The 18,390-nt window shown below is 38.7% G+C and overlaps 1 protein-coding gene across 1 annotated transcript in view; it reads left to right on the forward strand.

Moving 5' to 3' along the window:
• THSD7B (thrombospondin type 1 domain containing 7B) overlaps positions 1 to 18,390 on the forward strand; it is a 243,242-nt gene that overhangs the window by 133,042 nt on the left and 91,810 nt on the right. Inside the window, exon 12 of the mRNA XM_066323167.1 lies at positions 14,769 to 14,963. Coding sequence (XP_066179264.1) covers positions 14,769 to 14,963 — 195 coding nt within the window. The remainder of the gene's footprint in view (positions 1 to 14,768; positions 14,964 to 18,390) is intronic.

The raw sequence follows: 18,390 nt of genomic DNA on the forward strand, positions 1-18,390 counted from the left end.
ATTTTAAATGCTTTGATGAGAAACAGAGCAAAATGTGTCTGTTCAAATTGTCTTATCTGAAGCCTTTCAAAGATGCCTGTCTTTCCTTATTAGATGAATTTCACAGGTAACTGTAAATACTGGAGGCAACCATGAAAGAAATTTAGAAGGATTATGGAGTTTCATTTGACCCTAATTGCTGGTGTTTCCAAAGGGCAGACTTAATAATAATGACACATATTAGCAATTTGCAGTTGGTTCTGTGGTTTTGCAAGTATTACATTTTTACTATGAATTAAATAATCACCTAATGTGTTTCCAGAAGTTAAATACACTTAGTTCTTAGGCCGTATTTGAATAAAATTTGATTATATGCTTTGTGGAATGTAAATGTTCAGGCTTGCAGTGGGATAAGTGATGGGTACATGAGTACAGCTGTCAAATAGTTTGATGAGGGGAGCCCAATGATCCTGTTGTATTTTCTCCCAGTGCAGTCATCGTCATCTTCCATTACGTGCAAATGAGCTAATGTGTTCCACAGATGGAAGTCAGGCACAGGTTTTTATGGGTGTTGAGTTTGCACAGTCAGAATGGCAGAAGCAAAAGAAATGATGTGTGGAGAGTCTTTATTGAGCAGAAGTCTGAAACTTGGGTAAAGTTGCAGGAGGAGTGAAGAGAATTTAGCTTACTATTTAAAAATCTTTCAAGGTTGCTCAAATCATATTGATTAAATGATAAACAAAGTACTTTCTTGAAATCTCAGTTAACTGGCATAAACACCCTGATTGAATTGTGCTGCAAACAGAACACTATACAGGAAAATGTCTTTACCAGTTACAGTTATATCTTCTTCTTTTTTTTTTTAGGATTTCTTATTAAAAATTTCATCTCAGGGTTTTCTCAGAAGATAAACTAGACTCAACAAAGAAGCTAATGCAAAAATAAGCTATTGCAGTGGCATCAATGAACAGATACAATAAGCAAATAAGCAATTTGCAGATAGAGAGTCAACATCCCATGAAATGTTTATAAAGGTAATATTTAAGAGCTCATAAAATCAAATTGTATTCAGATACAATAACAAAAGTCAGTAATAAAACAGTGGTGAATAGTCAGAGATTATCATGAAGCAAAAGGCTCTATTCCATTTCAGAGGTTTGGTTTAGTGCTAAACATTCTACGTGTTTTTATGTCAACTCCACCCAACCTTCACTTTCTCAGTTACTCCTGGTTAGAGTGTGCACATCCGAATCAAACTGCTGGAGGCATGTGCTTTTTGATGCAATATAATTTAATTACTAAGGGAGTCATTTAGGATTCACGGTGCTGAGCATTTTTAGGATTTTTGTCCTCAAGGAAACAAACTATTTTTAAAATCAGGCCATTTTTCTTTTTGTTTCACTGTGTCCATCAACCTAGTTGAGAAAGAAAGTTGATATATTTATTTTTTTTCATTTTTTTGGTACAGCCCCTATGCAAATCACAGCTCAGCTGATGTTCACCTCTGACACATCAAGATCGGTTTCTAAGTTTGCTAGAGCCAGGATTCATTAGAGCAGACACTTTTGAAATAGTTGGTTTGTCCTTGGTAGCCCTTTCCCCATAAGGAAATCCACTCCCAGGAGTGGAGCTGTCCTGGCCTGTGGAGGATGGGGAGAGCCTGGGCCAGGTCTTGAGGGGGTGGTTGGCAGAGTGGAGGGTGTTTGGTTTTTGCCAGGAAATTTGCAGGAGGATCCTTTGTTACCTTTGATGCCTGTTGCTAATTCTCATTTTGCATGCTCGTGCTGCAGCCTTCTGCTAATCCACAGGAACCTGACCTAATTTTCACTTTTTTTGTTGTTGTTGTAGTTCCAAGGGCAGTGAATAGCTTTTGACTGAGCTCAGCTGATCTCTCATGCTCCAGATTATCCCCATTGTGGTTGTGCCCATTCCCTCATAGCAGAGCTTTCACTTCAGCTTTTCTCATTTTTTTCTGAGCTGCATCTTCCTTCAGTTTTCTTTTCCCTGCCAGCCCAGCTTTCAAGCATGCCTTACTTAGTTTTAATGCAAATATATTTATATGAATGTATTTGTCTACCTGCCCATCCCAGCTGTTCCCCATTGGTTCCTGCTCATGGCTTATGCTCTGTGCTGAGTGGAATTTACTCTGTCTCCACTCAGGCAGACCAAGTTTTACCAGTCATTCTCTGTAAACTGTTTCAAAGATGGAAAAGATGTAAAATTTAAAAATAAGATGCATTTCACCATCGTTTACATGCCATTACAGAAGTGCTGTACCCCCTTCTGTTACTATTCCAGTCACATGAATTCACCTCTTAAATGTTGGCTACAGCAGGGCTTCACCCCAAAATACATGTTAATGTGATAACTTTGTAAACATTTCCAGTCTATTTTTAGGTAAATACATTCATGTTGTGACACCTTGGTTGTCTAAGATGAGCTGTGATGATGGAGGAGCCATCACAGTTTGGGAGAGGGATTTAGATGTCTCGTATTTCACAGTGTAGGGACATTGGGCAGCCTGTGGGGGACAAAAATCAGGTCCCACTTTTTTATTTCCTCATGTAAGTTACTCTGAGAAGAGTTAATATTGGTGCCTGTTGTTTGCTGTTTATTCTGTGTTTTTTGTAGGTGTAGCAGATTTTAGGTTGATAAAGAGTAATTTGATTTTGGGAGGTGATTCTGTGTAATGTGTTTGTTTGAGGTTGTTGCTGAAGACTCACACTGTAGCTGTAATGGAAAGTGAATTAAACTGCATTTTAAAAATATACAATAGAAAGGCAGATAAGCATTTGAAACATTAGAGAGTTAAAAATTTCCTCACTTCTTCACAATCGTTGCTCATGCTTTTACTATGAGAGAACTATCAATCTTACATCTTTTAACTTAGATGTAACATGTGTCCTTACTTCCAGTGAACACTTACGTTTTTTAGAATAATTTTATGTAACAATGTGAAACAAGCTGTTGTAATATTGGGCAGTGTAGAATACAAGAATCTGTTCAAAGCACCATATGAATCTCAGGAGGTTTTTGTGTATTTGCTGTGTTGGAAAACATGGGAGTTTCATCAAGACTTCTCATTTACTGATAGACACATCAGTGTTGGTAGCTCATCTTTTTGTCCTTTTATTAGAAAAAACTGCATTTACTAAGCTGAGTAGACAAAAAGAAAGAAAACACATCCTGTGTATGTAGCTTATACAAGTACACAATTCTCATCACTCCCAGGAGATAATGTGGTTTGGGGTAGGGCTTTTGAAACTTCACTGTATTTTTACAGTAGTATGAGTACCTAGGACAGTGGGGTAATAGTCAAAATGGCCATTTTATGCATTCCTTTATTATTTTCAACAACTAGAAAAAAAAAATTGTTCATCCTGATGTAACCAGTAACTCTACCAATATTCCTCTTCAATCCCTTTTTTTAATCATTAGACAATGACCAAATTTGTACATGTTAATCATACACCTTCAATATGTGGTATTTAATTTAGGATTATTCTGTTACTTTGGAACTTTCCATGGGAGGCTGTGAGGATTTGTTTGGCTCACACACCTAATGCTTTATGAGACAAACAAGTAATTCAAGCTCTGTAGTCACCGTGCTATGTAATGACCAGGACATAATTCTTGAATTGACAGTCAACATGTATTAAATCAGATCATCCATTTGGAACAGTTGTATTTCATAAACTGTAGCTGACATTTTATTATCTTATCTCTGAGAATTCCTTGCTTCCTTCATCTTGCCTGAAAACCAATACCCATACAATTGAACTTTTGGTAGAAGTCAAGGTCACAGCTTTAGAATAAAGTTATATATGGGAATTGCCTGTCTTCACATTGAAAAGGTGAGTAAATCAAAAGTACTGATATGGTAATCTGCAGTGTGTTCTCTTGCATTTTATTGAAACAAGGCAATAAGAAGTTTGCTTGACTTTTAAAAACTGGTCTTGGTGAAACTTTCTTTAGAAAGCATCTTAATAAACCCATTTAAAAATATCCTTAAAAATTAATTTTAAAAAAATCAAGAATGGCAGTAAATTGTAAGATATGTGTATATCTATCTATATATATCTTGATGCCAGATATGTGTATGACACAACTTTTCTAGAATGACAGGAGTCAGGAGCTGGAGGGTGTGATCCTTTCTGGGTGGAAGAGGTGTGCTTCGAGTTGAGCAAGGGGCTGTTGATGCTCCCAGCCTGTCAGGCTACAGTTCCCATTCAGATTCTTTGTTCTTTTTCTGTTTCATCCTTTCCGCTGTTAGGTTTTTCACTGAAATTTTTGAACTGTGGACAAAATTATTTTCAAACAGTGGCTCACTGGCTCTTGTTCAATCCCTCCTTACTTTTTTTTTTTTTTTTTTTTTTTTTGGTTGGTTGGTTTTTGTTTTTGTTTTTGTGGGGGTTTTTTTTTGTTTTTTTGTTTTTTGTTTTTTTTTTTTTTTTTTGGGACATATCAGTGAGATCTGCTGATGTGAGGTGAAAAGTCAGTAAAATAAAAATCAAAGTTGCCTCCAAGGATCTTCCTCTTTCTTATTTGTTGATTCAAACTTTCCACCTTAATCAATTTCTCTTTTATTCCTTGTTGGCACTGACCTTATAGGCCTGAATGAAGGCATTGGTTTTCATTGCTTCTAGGATGTTTTTGCCAAATTGTTCATTAATTCGCAGTGAAGAACTCATATGTTATCCACAGGTACAATCTCCATACTTCCCCATTAGTGCTGACTTGATCTGTTGAAAAGTAGTGTTATATTCAAGGGGGTTTGGGGGGGGGGATGGTGGGGGAGAAAAAAAAATCTTAAATTGCAAGTTTTTGATTTTTTTTTTTCTGAAATGAATTATGCATTATTCCAAGTAAGTGAAAACCGTGGATGAAATATTGGCATTTAATAATGTAATGCCAGAACCTTCTGGCATAAAGTTCAGTAGCTAGACCAATATTTAAACTGTTGAGCAGCGTTATTGCTCTACTAAACCTCATCACTTCACATTTCTCTCTGCAAGACCTACTATTGCCTCAGGCTGTAAATGGAAGATGAGATTTTATTATAAGTCTCCTGGATTAGGTACACAGGAACCACACTGGTTGACATTGGCTTTGATATATACGAGCAAAAGTTTATATAGTCATTTTTACTGCATTTCCATTCTAAAAGTTAATTAACTGATAAGATATAACCCTGGAGCGTGGGCCTTCAGACAGGACAAGACAAAGGGTTAGAGAGAGATTGAGACAAAGGTCTGATGCAATGAGTGATGGAGGAAAGGCAAAATGCCAGTGCAGTAGCTCAGAGAATGTCTCACTTCTGTGTAGCTGTACAATCTGAATTTATTTGCCTGTGCCATGTCAAACTTGCTCATAGAAACAAATTACTATGAATTCCTGCTATGCTGTATTTATACTTTCATTATAGCAACAGCAAGAGTTGGTCTCCCAAGTACAGCACATTTGTATGGAAAGTTCCCTTTCCTCTGGGCTTCTGATGAATTAAAAAGCTGCTGTTTACTGTTTCTTTGAAATACACACTTAAAATTCCAAATATCAGTTCTCGCTTCTGAAAAGGAAGTGTGACGTGAATCCTGATGGATTTTCAAAGTACTGAGGTGGTTTTGCATTGAATTGTATTTCTTAAATAACTTATTCTAAAATGGAAGAAATAATTACCCTTTGGGAAGTTCTGGAAGTCACTCTGGTTGAGTTCCCTTGGTTTTACAGATCATGGTAGTGCTGGGTGTGATTGGAGATAGGCTTTGTTCCCTCTTCTAGAGGGAAGGGTCAGATGTTCCTCTGGGCTCTGTGTCACTGAGGCAGCCCCAGGAGTGGGTGGCTGATGTGCTCCTCAGGGATGCTCCCAGCCCTGCCTGGCTGGGTCCTGCCTCTCACAGGGCAGCACAGCCCCTGCTGCCGTGTGTGAGCAGGGCTGGGAAGGATAATTCTGCTCTTACAGGAGGTGGAGGCTGATGATAAATCCTTGTGGCTCAGCCACACGAATGGGCGTGTGAGGTAAATGTGGGTCTGCTGTTGTTGCAGTGGCACAGTATGAATAGCCACCTCCACTTCTAGAAAATTTTATTCCAACTTAATTTCCAGCGATGACCTTCCCCTGCTTTAAGTGCTCCTCAATTTGAACCTCTGATCTTGTAATGACAGTTGGCAGAAACCTTCTGCATCAAGAAAGATTCACACAGAGAGCAATTTTATGGGAGAAACTGCTCTGAGCTCCAACAAAGATGAACAAAACTTCACAGGTGAAAAGAGGGTATAAGCTGAGAGTCTAACTGGTGATTTATTATAGCCAAGATTAAAATGATTTGTACTGGAAAGACTGTAATAAAAGAAAATGCAGCACAGTGCATAGTGCAGTGTCCCAGCCTGTGGTTGCCTGGAATGAAGATTACTAATACCAGTAATCTTTCAACAGGATGGAAACTATTTCTGGGTCTGATGCAATTTATGTGCTATTGTATTAATTTTTTTTAATTGTATTTGACTTTTTTCAGTTAAGCCATCAATTATACAATCTGAACCAATAGAGAACTTTCTGTGTCCAAATGTTGTATCTGCTGTACAGGAACGATCCTATTGTGATCAGTCAGTGTTTGGATTTCTGATTTCTTTAGAAACAAATGCTTGCAAACAAATGCTTTATTTGTAGAAGAATCATTAAATAGAAAATAGAATAGGATCTGTTGTTTTCCTGTTAAAATAATGGTGAGTTTTCCCATTGTTTCAGCAGGAATACAATCTGCTTTATAACCTCCTCCCCCAGTTATAGCAATTTAGTGCAAATTTAAGATGAGTAGCAGCAGCCAAATAAGAAATGTTTCTCTTTTCTTCTGCCTGTGAGAAAGGAAGAGAAGATCACTGCATGAAAATCACCATGTCCTGTAAGATATTTCTCTTTGCATCTTCTCTGATCTTCTGCCTTGTTTTTAAGAGACTAGAAGGAAAAAGCAAACAGTCCCTTTAGATCTGTTGGCTTCAAAAGAGTAGTAAAAAGGAATGTACTGGCAGTGAGAAGGGTCTGAACAGCAAACCTAAGGGAAGATGGATGTAATTATTTTTATTATTTTTAAGAAGCAAAGCTATTAGATCTGCTTCATTCACACACAAAAAAGTTCATTTAGCATGAGCCCGGGGAAATACCACTCCTAATAGTTATGGAAATCAGGGTCTTTCATATGCCCAGTTTAGAAATACAGCCTTCTTGGACTGGTAGTCTCTTCTGGGGGATTTGAGTGTCTTTTTTAGTTCTGTTTTGTCTTATTTTTTATTTTTTTTCCCTGCCAAAGAATGGATGCCCTGACATAGAGTTTTCAAAAAAACCACTTTTCCCCTGCACAGTAGGAATGTTTGGGAAAAAGTAGGGAAAACTATTCTGGATGGATAATTTATATATTATGTATGTATGTATGGAACTCCCACACATCAGAGTATGACTTTGCTCTTAGTAGGATTCCAATCTGCGTACTTAGTTTTCCCACTGGGTAAATCTCCTGAAAACCCTCAAACATTTCATTTTTCAAGGCTGTGGGAGGGAAATTTTTCACAATCTCTTTCTGCCTCTCTTACATTAAATATAAGTACAGTGTCTTTACTGTACTTAGACTGTGCTGACCCTTGAATCTCGAGTCCAGTATCTTTATTTTTCTCTCATGAGGTGGACAATATTGTATGATTGCTGAAAGATACTTAATTTAGATAACATGAATTATTTGAGTATGTGTTTTTATTAGCTTCAGTCAAAGTAATTTCAGTTGCATTATCAGTTTTAGACTGGAGATGAGTAGCTGGACCAGACCTCAAAGCATTTAGCATTCTTATCTGTTTTTTTATGGTAGAAAAGTGATAGTTAGAATGAAAAGTTTTATGCAGGACCATATATACAAAACCCATTGGTATTTCAGAAAACTTTGAGAGCAGTTTCCATGAGGGGAATACAGATTAGGGTGAGCTGAAAAGCTGTTGAAGGGCCTGTGTGTGTCCCAGTAGCTTTAGGTGCTGGTCCCTGAGTGAGGGGGCAAGAGCAGTGTGAGTGTTGAATACCAAAATGAGAAGAGCTGGGCAATGGGGAGCTGAGGAGGAAAGGTGGACTCAAGTCTTGAGGTGTTACCTTGGGTCATCGTATTTTAAATAGAATGTTGGGGCGGTTGTGAATATGTGGGTGTGTTAGTGTTGTGTTCTGGATTCAGTGTCTGTGCTTCACTGCAGAGAAAGTCAGCGCTTGCTTTATCAGCTAAGTCATTTTCCTGCTGGAGTTACTAGAAATACTGTAATGTTGTGCTTGTTTTCCATTTTCTCTGTCTCTAGTGTTATTTGGCTTGTTTGATTCTCTGTGATTAGTGTCATCTCAATGCACGTATTTATAGCAGGATGGCTTAGTCTTATTTTCAAGTTGTGCAATAAATAATTCATCTTAAATATAACTTGATGATAGGCGCTACAAAGAAATTGAACTCAAGTAATTTCTGGTAATTGTGGGCCACAGAAGGAGGAAAAAAAAATTAACATGTTTTTGTATTTTATGTTTTTTGAAAAGGGCATAATTTCTATCATTAATCATCTAATTTACTTCCATTGATTTTTCTTTTTAATAGAAAATGAAAGTAAAAGCAATTCAAAACCTATAATAATGCTAGGGGGAAAAGGAAAAAAAATTGTGAAAGATTCTTTAGACTGATTGCATAATGTAGAAGCACTCAGATTGCAGTTATTCTCTGGACAAAGTAAATTTGAAACATTAAAAGCTCATATTATTTTGCCTTTCCTGGCCAGGCAGTGTGAACCACTTAGAATAAGAAAATTTTGTATGAAAATAATGCTCAACATTAATATATCAATCCTGTGTTCTGCATTCAGTGTGTGGGTGGGAGGAGGAACGGGCTTTACAGCAGCGTACTTCTCTCCTGCTCCTCCTCAAACAGTGGGCAGTTCTGGTGGAAAAATGAGGAAAAATAAAACAGATGAGGAAAAATAAAACCTCAAATCACACGGCTTGGCAAAATTGACATGTGCAGCTCAGCTCTTAACAGCAATTCAGATCCTGTGTTCCAAACCAAATCATTGTCCACCTCATCCATGAGTGTCAAAGGAAAAGTGCACTCTGAGGAGTTACTTTAGATGGAACAGAGGAGAATCCAGTTGAAGGCATTAAATGGCACTGGAGGTGCCCTCCCACCTTGCTGGCCCTCAGCTGCAGCTGGACTCCTGAGGCTCCTCTGCCTACATTAACCCTGTGCACATCTTACTGTGGAAGGGCTGCAGAGAGAAACCAGCCTAAAGAGCAGCCACAACATGGACCTTTAGCTTGAGAAGGACACTTTTTCCCTCCCTTCTGATTCCATCCCAAATTTTCCCCTTTCCCATTACAATCTCTTTCCGTGCTAATGCTCTGCCCCCAACTTTTCTGCCCATTTCTTCCCTGACCCCTTTTCATGCAAATCATTTCAGTTGCTTTCCTTTATCTTTTCAGTTGGTATTTACGCCAAGCTCATCCCGGGCTCCCCTTGTTTATTTATAGAGCCTGTTGGTTGGGATCTGTGTTTATTCAGAGCTCTGTTTGCTCTGTGGCATTTGTCAGCCCTTTAGCACCACTGTCAATATCATTAATAATTACAAAATGGGGAACTGCTGACCTCAGAGACAGTTTTCCTGCTGAAAAACTAGTTGTCCCAGCCCTTCCTTAGTTATTTGTATGAGATTTGTGGCCGAGATGTCCTTCCTGGCATCATTTGGGTTTTTTCCTCAGACTTTTAATGGTTATCTTATGGTGCGTTTCTGTAAGTGCAGACTTTGGACACATTTTGGAAGTGCTGCTGCATCCAAGGGGGGCTGCCACAGGGATGGAGTTAAGTGTGTATTTATGTCCTTATAGAATCAGGACTATAAATTTCAATCTGAATCTCAGCAGAGCCTTATCTTATGTCTTCTATTATGCCTGCTTCTGGCCTGCTGTAATTAGGGGTTGCATTAACATACCAATAATAGTGTAAATGTTCCACCTGGGATTCTGAAGAAACTTGCTGTAAGTAGAAAGGAGCATCAGTATAGAAAATAAATGAGGTCATCATGAGTTATGGGACTATACTTAGTGAGCAAGTCTAGACCCTTATAGTTATTTTATTCTTTAATTTTCTAATATGTTATCCCTTAACTTCTTTTTCACTTACCTTAAGCTTCTCTTTTATTATTTTCACTTACCAGTAGTAATCTGTGTAAGAAATGATGTGTTATCTCATTACATTGAGGGATAGTATGAATAACTATGCAGCAGAAGTGAAGATTTTTCTGAATAAGAGGGTAAACAGCTGTATTAAAATAATTTCTTGGACTTTACGTGCTGGCTTTGATTTTTCAACCATTCTTAGAGTTTGAAGACCAGGAAGATTATGACTTTATTTTGCCTACACCTCTTGGCATTAAAGCTCTTGTCTAGCCTCATGGCTCATCCTATTGTTCCTGTACTAATTCCAGTCATTTGATTTGCAGTACTGCATAGCTTTAGAGTTTGGCCTGAGTGTACCTTCCTGGAATTATCAGTCATTGTTTTCAGATGTTCTAATGACATTTAATTCCAGAGTTTTGAAAACACTAATTTGCTTTTTTCAAATTGAAAGTGCCACAGTACAATATAATTTTACTGGTTCATAGTTGATACTCTGTCTTTAGCTTTTTACCCTTTGCAATCTGCTGGAATGCATTTTTAAAGGAGAATTGATTGTAACTTTGGTAAATTAATATGATTACAGAGGCTGTCTGTAATTGGATTTTTACTTAAGAGGAATTAAATTTATGTTGTTTTTCCTTATTGGAGGCAATGCTGTGCCTGTAATATTTCATTCTCAGTAGAATTCCTTTCGTTAGGATCATCTCCAATGCTCTTAAGTCAGGCACAAGCACGTGAGAACACCTGAGTTCCCTCAATCTGATGCTGACACACTTCTTTGGCGATGCTGTAACATCATCCAGGGATGCCTTTAGTGCCTCTGCAGTCTGACAGTGTGCAAACATTTGATTTCACCATCTAAAAGTTTATAGGAGAAGTGTCTGTTATTTACTTTCAATTTAGGAGAGATGTAGTTAGAGAATGCAGCTCCCATATGCTGGTGTGTGCCATATGCTGAGATGCTGGCACACAGACACGCTCCTGTGGGCGGGAACGCAAAGCCAGAAGACAGAGACTGTCACACTGAATATCCCCTTAGCAGTCCTTGCTCAGTCTCCTGGAGGGGCCCTGTGGCAGCAGAAAGGGAAATTTGCTCCCCAAGCTCTGCATTTAACACTTGACTTAAGCCTTGAAGGAAAGCAGTTGCATCTGCAGCTATTTTCATTGCTCATATTAATCGCTTCACAGGTGCATCCACGCAGCCTGCTAAACAATTCCAGCCCTTCCCTGAAAAAAAAAGGGTTTTTTTCAGCCTCTTAAACCCAGCTACCTTTCAGTTTAATTCATGATCTCATGTTTATCGTTACAAGAGAAAGGGGTTTGGTGTTTTTTTTGGTTTTTTGTGGCAGCAGTTCTTTTTATATCAGTGGAACTGCATTAAAGTGTCATCCCACAGTTTGGCCCCAAGTGTTTAATTCCAGTTTGGTGGGGTTGACTGGTAGTAATAAAAAAGAATAGTGGGAGTTCAGAAGGAAATCCTGCATTTCCTCTCTTTGTGGGAATCAATATTATAATTTGAAAGCCTTTATCTGGCAGTGTCCTATTATTAGCTGGTTTATTCATATGTTTGTGTCCATTTTAAATGCTGCAGAGACGGTGGAATCACACATTATGCCTAGGAGGGATTTTTACTCTGATTTTTTTTTTTCCTCAGTGCATAGGACTGCAAATGGACTGCATTTGCTCTCTGGGGGTATCCCGTTTGAAAAAACAAAAGAGATGTTGACATAGCAGAAATAGCTTTGTGGTATGAGTTTATTTAAAACCATTGTGACAGAACTGAGGATTAAGGGGAAATATTTTTTATGCAGCATAAACCACATATGAGCCAAACCAATCAGTAGTTTGAAACCACTGAGGATAAATAATTTTACTTTCCTGAAGGTTCACTGAAAACAAATTTCTCTCATTCTCTTTCCAGAAGTGCCTGTATATGAAAATATTTTTCTCCTAGAAGTTAAAGCTAAGTAAACTGGGAAGTTTGCAGGAAGCAGAAATGAGGGGATTTGTTCCTGATGGAACCACTGGAGTTGGGTCCATCCTCTCTGCTGCTTTCTGCCTGCCCCTTCCCTGTCTGTTAAAATGCCCTAATGGGCTTTTGCTTTATCATTCCATTTATTTTAGCAGTTCATGCAGCTCACCTCAAGCCAGGTTTTAAGCGTGTAACAAGAGTCACAGGAGATCCTCCTCCCCCCCTCCTTTAGGTGTTAGTTCTCTTACCAGAGTACACATTAAATATTAATTTCAGCCCCTTCTTGTCTCCATGCTTATACATATCTAATCCACTATATTATTTGTTGTTTGAATTTAACTTTCCTCTCTCGTGTTTCCATTGTCAGTAATTTCTTTAAGCTCCACAATTTCTGTCAAATATTTGCCCTGATTTCGTATGTCCTTACATATATATATATCTGTATGTATCTCCATCTATTCTAGCATCCAGATAGGCTCAGTGAACTTGGTGAATTATTTGTATGCTTCAAATTATGGCCATTTGTGCAGCAGGTTGGGCAGTTAGCTAATAACTGATCACAGCAATGGGGTGTCTGGTTTGACATCAGCACCTGGACTTCCCTCATCACTCATACTGACATCATTAATAAATGTCAGGAATGAGCTGTGCTTTTCTGCCAGCTCCCAGTGAGCACAAAGAGGGTGGTTTGCCCTGTGGTCACAGTTGGTGCTGCCTGGGGCTGGCAGTGCAGGACCATGTTGACATCCCTGCCGGGTGATGCTGAGGAGATGCTCTGCATCCCCTTGGCCAGAGCTGGCGTGGTCACAGCCCAGACCTGGGGTGTCCTTGCTGAAGGCCATGGGGCTGCACACACCTTGGGCACCTGAGTGTCTCTCTTGTTTAACCCTGCTGAGGAGGGCAGTGACCTCTGTCCCGTGGCTGAGGACAGGGAGGGCTCCCCCTCTGACGCCTGGAGCTGGGAAGGGTCACAGGATTAGGAGTGAAAGGCAAGGATCAGCAATTTAGAGGTGGTTATTAATATGCTGATTTGCTGTCACTTGAGTCTAAAGAGACTTTTAACAATTGCTTGCCTTTTGCATGCTCTTCAAAATGCTGATTTTTTTTTTCCACAGAATCTAATTGCATTTTAATAAGGTGTTTTTTTTATTTCCAGGTGATTGCCAACCCATTCCTTTCTCCCATGCAGTAGTGTAGTTAAAACCCAAAAAATCATGTGTATTCATTGCAGGGTTACACCCCAGTAAATCTTTTAACTGTAAGAAAACAGAGTTCTTTTTACTTTTCTTTTCATGCACTCTTACTCACATTAAATGTTGGCAACAAGGAAAATATATGCAGCCTCAAACACCTGAATTATTTAGCAATTGTCATAAAATGATATCACAGGTTGTTAAAGTTAAATAATAAAATCTGGATTAAATAATTTCATCCCTAGTAGCTTTATGATATAATGTGTGGACTTGCCTAGAATCAGAAAGCTCAACAGGACTAAACTCTCACAGCCAAATTCAGTTCATTACTCTGTTCCTGAGTTTATTACCTTAATCAAGTCATGACCTACCTTTGCTTTGTTTAACCTACTCTGGAGGATATAAATAGCCTGTAATCTTGGAGGTTTTGTGAGAATTAATTATTATTAATGAAATTAAAGACTCCATGATGTGCAGGCTATTTTTATTTATTATAATTACTTACTATTAATTCACTGAATTTAGCAGGTTTTATCCTAGGCTTCTTGTGACTCAGATTCATACATTAAATACTTTTGTTCTCTGTCATGGCTATACAGTACCAATATCCACTGTGAAAAATTAATTACTAGTTCTGGAAAAGGACAACAGACAAAGTGGGAGAGTATAAGAGGTATCACAATATTTGGGGAGCTCAATGCAGAGGAGCCAGACCTGATGCTTACACCTCACTGCAAGAAGCATTTAACTGTAGCATCTGCTCACTCATTCCCTTCATCTGAAATATGGAAAAAATGACAATTTTGGAGAAGGAAGCTTTCTTTTATAGTTTTTAGGGGCTTTTTTTACCACTTTAAAGCAATTTCAATTTCATGAGTAGCAAGTGCATCACACCTTGTGAATCCTGGCCTGGACCAAATATGTTTTCTGGCACATGGCCACCGTGTTACCTGTTTTCTTGCTTGGTTATACAATGTATCATTGGCTACTGTGTCCCCACAACCTTTAAAATAACTGTCTTCTTGAGAATATTGAGTTTACGTCATCATTTAGATAATGCACTAGTCAAATAAGAGCGTGTCTTTACGGTTTTGTGAAGCTTCCAGCACATCACTGAGTGACAAATGAACAGTGCCCTAAAACCAAATCAGCTTTATTCTGTTAATCCAGGGGGGTGAGTCTCACACAGAACACCAGGACTGGCTGCCCAGAGTGTAACACTATAAAGATTCCTGTCCCTTGTTTTCAGCTGTGACCTGCCTGTCGGAGCAGGGTGGCTCTGCCGCCATCGGTGACTGTGTGCGGTGGGCACTCAGTGACAAATGAACAGTGCCCTAAAACCAAATCAGCTTTATTCTGTTAATCCAGGGGGGTGAGTCTCACACAGAACACCAGGACTGACTGCCCAGAGTGTAACACTATAAAGATTCCTGTCCCTTGTTTTCAGCTGTGACGTGCCTGTCGGAGCAGGGTGGCTCTGCCGCCATCGGTGACTGTGTGCGGTGGGCAGGAGTGATGCCAGCCCTCGTCCAGGAGTGCCTCATTCCCTGCAAGGATGACTGCACTTTCACCCCCTGGTCTAAATTCACAGCCTGCTCCTCTGACTGTGACACAACCAGGAGCAGGAGGCGGTCGCTCACAGGTATAATCTTTTACAATCTTTGTCTGATTGGGAATAATGCCTCTGGAGTGGTGGGAAAACTCTAGTTACTATCTTTAATTGGTTTTTGATCTAGCGCTGATCATTGCCAGCCTTATACACATCCCAGAATGAGAGCGGTGCAGAAAACTCACTGGTGGAAAGGTTTTGCTTTGTGCAAGTTTATCTGACCTAATCTGGGAATCATGCAGAAAATACATGTACAAGAGTACAAATCAGTGTGATTTTCTGGAGGAAGTTTAAAACTGGGAGTTTTGTGCTCAGCAGTATGCCCTAGTTCAACAGGGCAAATTAATACCATGAAAAAAGAAAACCCAGTACCATTAGAACAGCTTTGTTTGATCTTTTATATGTATTCATTAAACTCACTAATTCAAACCATTTGATAGAGTCTTCCATACTTGCTGTCGAGGTTTGTTATTATGTTATTTGAATGCTGACCAAACTGAAAAGCTTTGAAACTCCTTAACATGAATAGTTTGGAACTGCATGTTTTGCTGGGAGTTGTCTTCCCCCACATACATACTTAAATCAAATAAAAATCAATTATACTGTTCTTACGGGGTTTATAAGAAATTTGCTGTTATTGTTCTTCTCCACACTCACATCTTTTCATGTTCCTGTGTTGTGTTTGAGAGCTAATATGTACCTGGCTTGGGTTTGCTCCTTCAACAGAGGTGAAACTTCAAAGATTTTGACTGTAGAGTAGAGTGCTAAAGTTGCTGTAAGAATATCTGCTGAGATAAAAGCTGGGATCTAAAGAGCAGCAAAATGTGGTGGCCCCCACTGCTCCTTCCTTCTAGACCCACTTGTCCTTGGCTGCATGGGTGTCTTCTTACTCCATTTGTAACTGCTGCAATATTCTGTGTGTTTTACTGACAATTGCAGCGTACCTTTAGACTGGTTTCAAGCTGCTGTTTGTCAGTGTGGCTCATTAAAGGATAAAGATTTCTTTTTCACATAAAACCCCAGTATTATACAATGCTCTGTAGTTTCTGGCAAAGAACATATTAAAGAATGTTCTCTTATACCAGTGCTTGAATGTTTATAGTAGGAGAAATGCTTGATCCCCAGCAAAATAATAGGTGCCTGATCTTACAAAAAATATGTAAAAATAATTAATAATTACTTACAGGTAGTTTTTGATCTGATTTTTCTTTATGAACCTTGTGCAAGTTACAGAACAGTACAGCCCTACTCATCCTTTTTCTTACTCTGTTCTATATCAGATGGAGATCTGTTCAAGTAAGTGGACCAAAAATGGTTTGTAATGCCCAGGTTTTGCTGTTTTGTCTCCTCACCTGCACTTTATTTGTGACCAACCACCACCAGTCTCTCCCCATCCAACCTTGCTGGGTTCCGTTTTTCATGCCAGGATGGAGCTCGTGGTCTCAGCCCAGTGAAGGTGTCCTGAAAAGCAAGTGGTGAACGTGCAGTTGAGTGTCCCAGGTGGGGATGTGACAACAGCCCAGAGAGCAGCAAGGGACAACCAAATCAGACACGGGGTTTGGTTTGGTCTCCTCTCAAAAGGGGGAGTCAGTGAGACAGGCACCAACTTGTATTTGCATAAATGCTTCTGAAACACAGAGGTAGACAAAAGTATTGAAAAAATCTCACCCACAGGAACTCAGTCCAAAGATTTAAGGAAAATGCTTTTTTCAGGAGTATTTTGTGATGTTAAGAGTCCTTTATCCATTTGCATTTCACCTCTCTGTAAGTGTGCATGAATTGTACCTCTTGTTCATCAACTGCGTGTGTCTATGCTCAAGTGAATGCTTTGGCTTCATTATAACGGTTCATTAATAATGTCATTTAGTGGAAATCTTTTAATTGTTTGCTAAGTATTTGCTTGCCCTCCACTCAATTTTTAATAGTATAATTCATTTTACTTTGTAATTCATCATTGACTCTACATATGAAATTAGTCATTACTTAAGTGAAAGACTTATTACAGAACATATCAAAATTCAAAGTCATTCTCATGAAAACACAGTTTTTAGGTGAGTCTTCTGTTAATTAATGCAGTCAGTTAATTCACCGTGTTATGGATACAAAGCCCTTTCTGCATTTTTAATGTTTCATATTATTTTTATGTATAGTATGTACTATCTGATAATATTTAATACATATAATGTTTGTTAGTATTCAGAACTCTGATTTTAAAAGAAAATAGTATTTAATTGATGGGTTAATGTACTCAAAAAATTTTGGAGATTTTATTTTTAGCAGCGAATTTTAAAGCAGTTGGCAAATATGATAAAAATACCACTAATTCTAAAAATATTTCTTTGTGAAGAGTATGGGATCAATGTCACTTTTTTCCCCTTAAAATAGAGTTTTCATAGCAACCTCATTTAGGGGGAAGATTCCAACAAAACAGATGGCAGGGCAAGTTGGAAAAAAACCAGTCTCGTAAGTGTGAGATTATTAACATCCTTGCCTCAGTCTGTTGTGCTTTGTGTCATGATGGCAAAACATGGGCAAATCCCAAATTCCCATGTTTACCAAAACAGTGCAGAACACCCAGCTGAACAGAGTTTGTGGCTCCTCATGGCTTCTCAAACAGAAAAGGCTGGAAATTCTATTAGAGAACTCCCAATCTAGTTAAAGTTTTTTAAAAGAATTTCCTTCAAGTACGGGGAGTTAGTTCTATCTGCATTTCCTCATGAATATGTATATAAAATATAAACACAGATTTATCTACCAAACTATAAAGATGCTGGTGCTAATTGATTTTTTTATTTTTTTTAATCCTTTTGTGGTGGCAAATTTTACATTCCCCAGAACTCTGGCAATACAGTTTTTAAAGAGCTTGGGGCTTGAAGGATGGTGATGTTGAGGGTCTAGAGTCAGGAGCCTTTCCTTTGGAGGAAGATATTTGTATGGAAATTGATGAGACTCAGCTTGTGCGTGGTGAAATGGCTCTTGGTTCCAAACTCGAAAGGGGGTTGTTGAGTTATATAACATATCTTTTGGTTTTAGTATCTTATTTGTGTGCAGTGAAGAGAAAACGTTTCTTCTGGGATCAAAGCTTTAAAAACCTTCTGCAGAAGTGTTTTTAGTGCATCCAAGATCCCCAAGGAATGTTTTGAGGGTGGGATACAGATGCAGTTTGTTGCTAAAGATGAATTCTCATGTGCAGATGCCAAATGCAAAGACATTCCTGAGCTCAGCCAGCATCAAGATTGTTACATGGCACGCTGGCTGACCTGTGCCAAGAAAAACATTGATTTTTATCTTTAGAGGCTATGTACAGATATTTATTCCATTGAGCAGTTGTAGGGATGCAGGGAACTTGAACTCTCTTTTTTGCATTATTTCTTCCTGTACTGGGGACCCTTTCTCATGCCTTGAAGTCCTGCAGGAGGAGGGCACAGAGAGTGCAGCTGCAGAGAGCTGTACTGTGGGT

Source organism: Sylvia atricapilla, chromosome 7 (genome assembly GCF_009819655.1).
Source record: "Sylvia atricapilla isolate bSylAtr1 chromosome 7, bSylAtr1.pri, whole genome shotgun sequence".
In the NCBI taxonomy this organism is placed as follows: Eukaryota; Metazoa; Chordata; class Aves; order Passeriformes; family Sylviidae; genus Sylvia; species Sylvia atricapilla.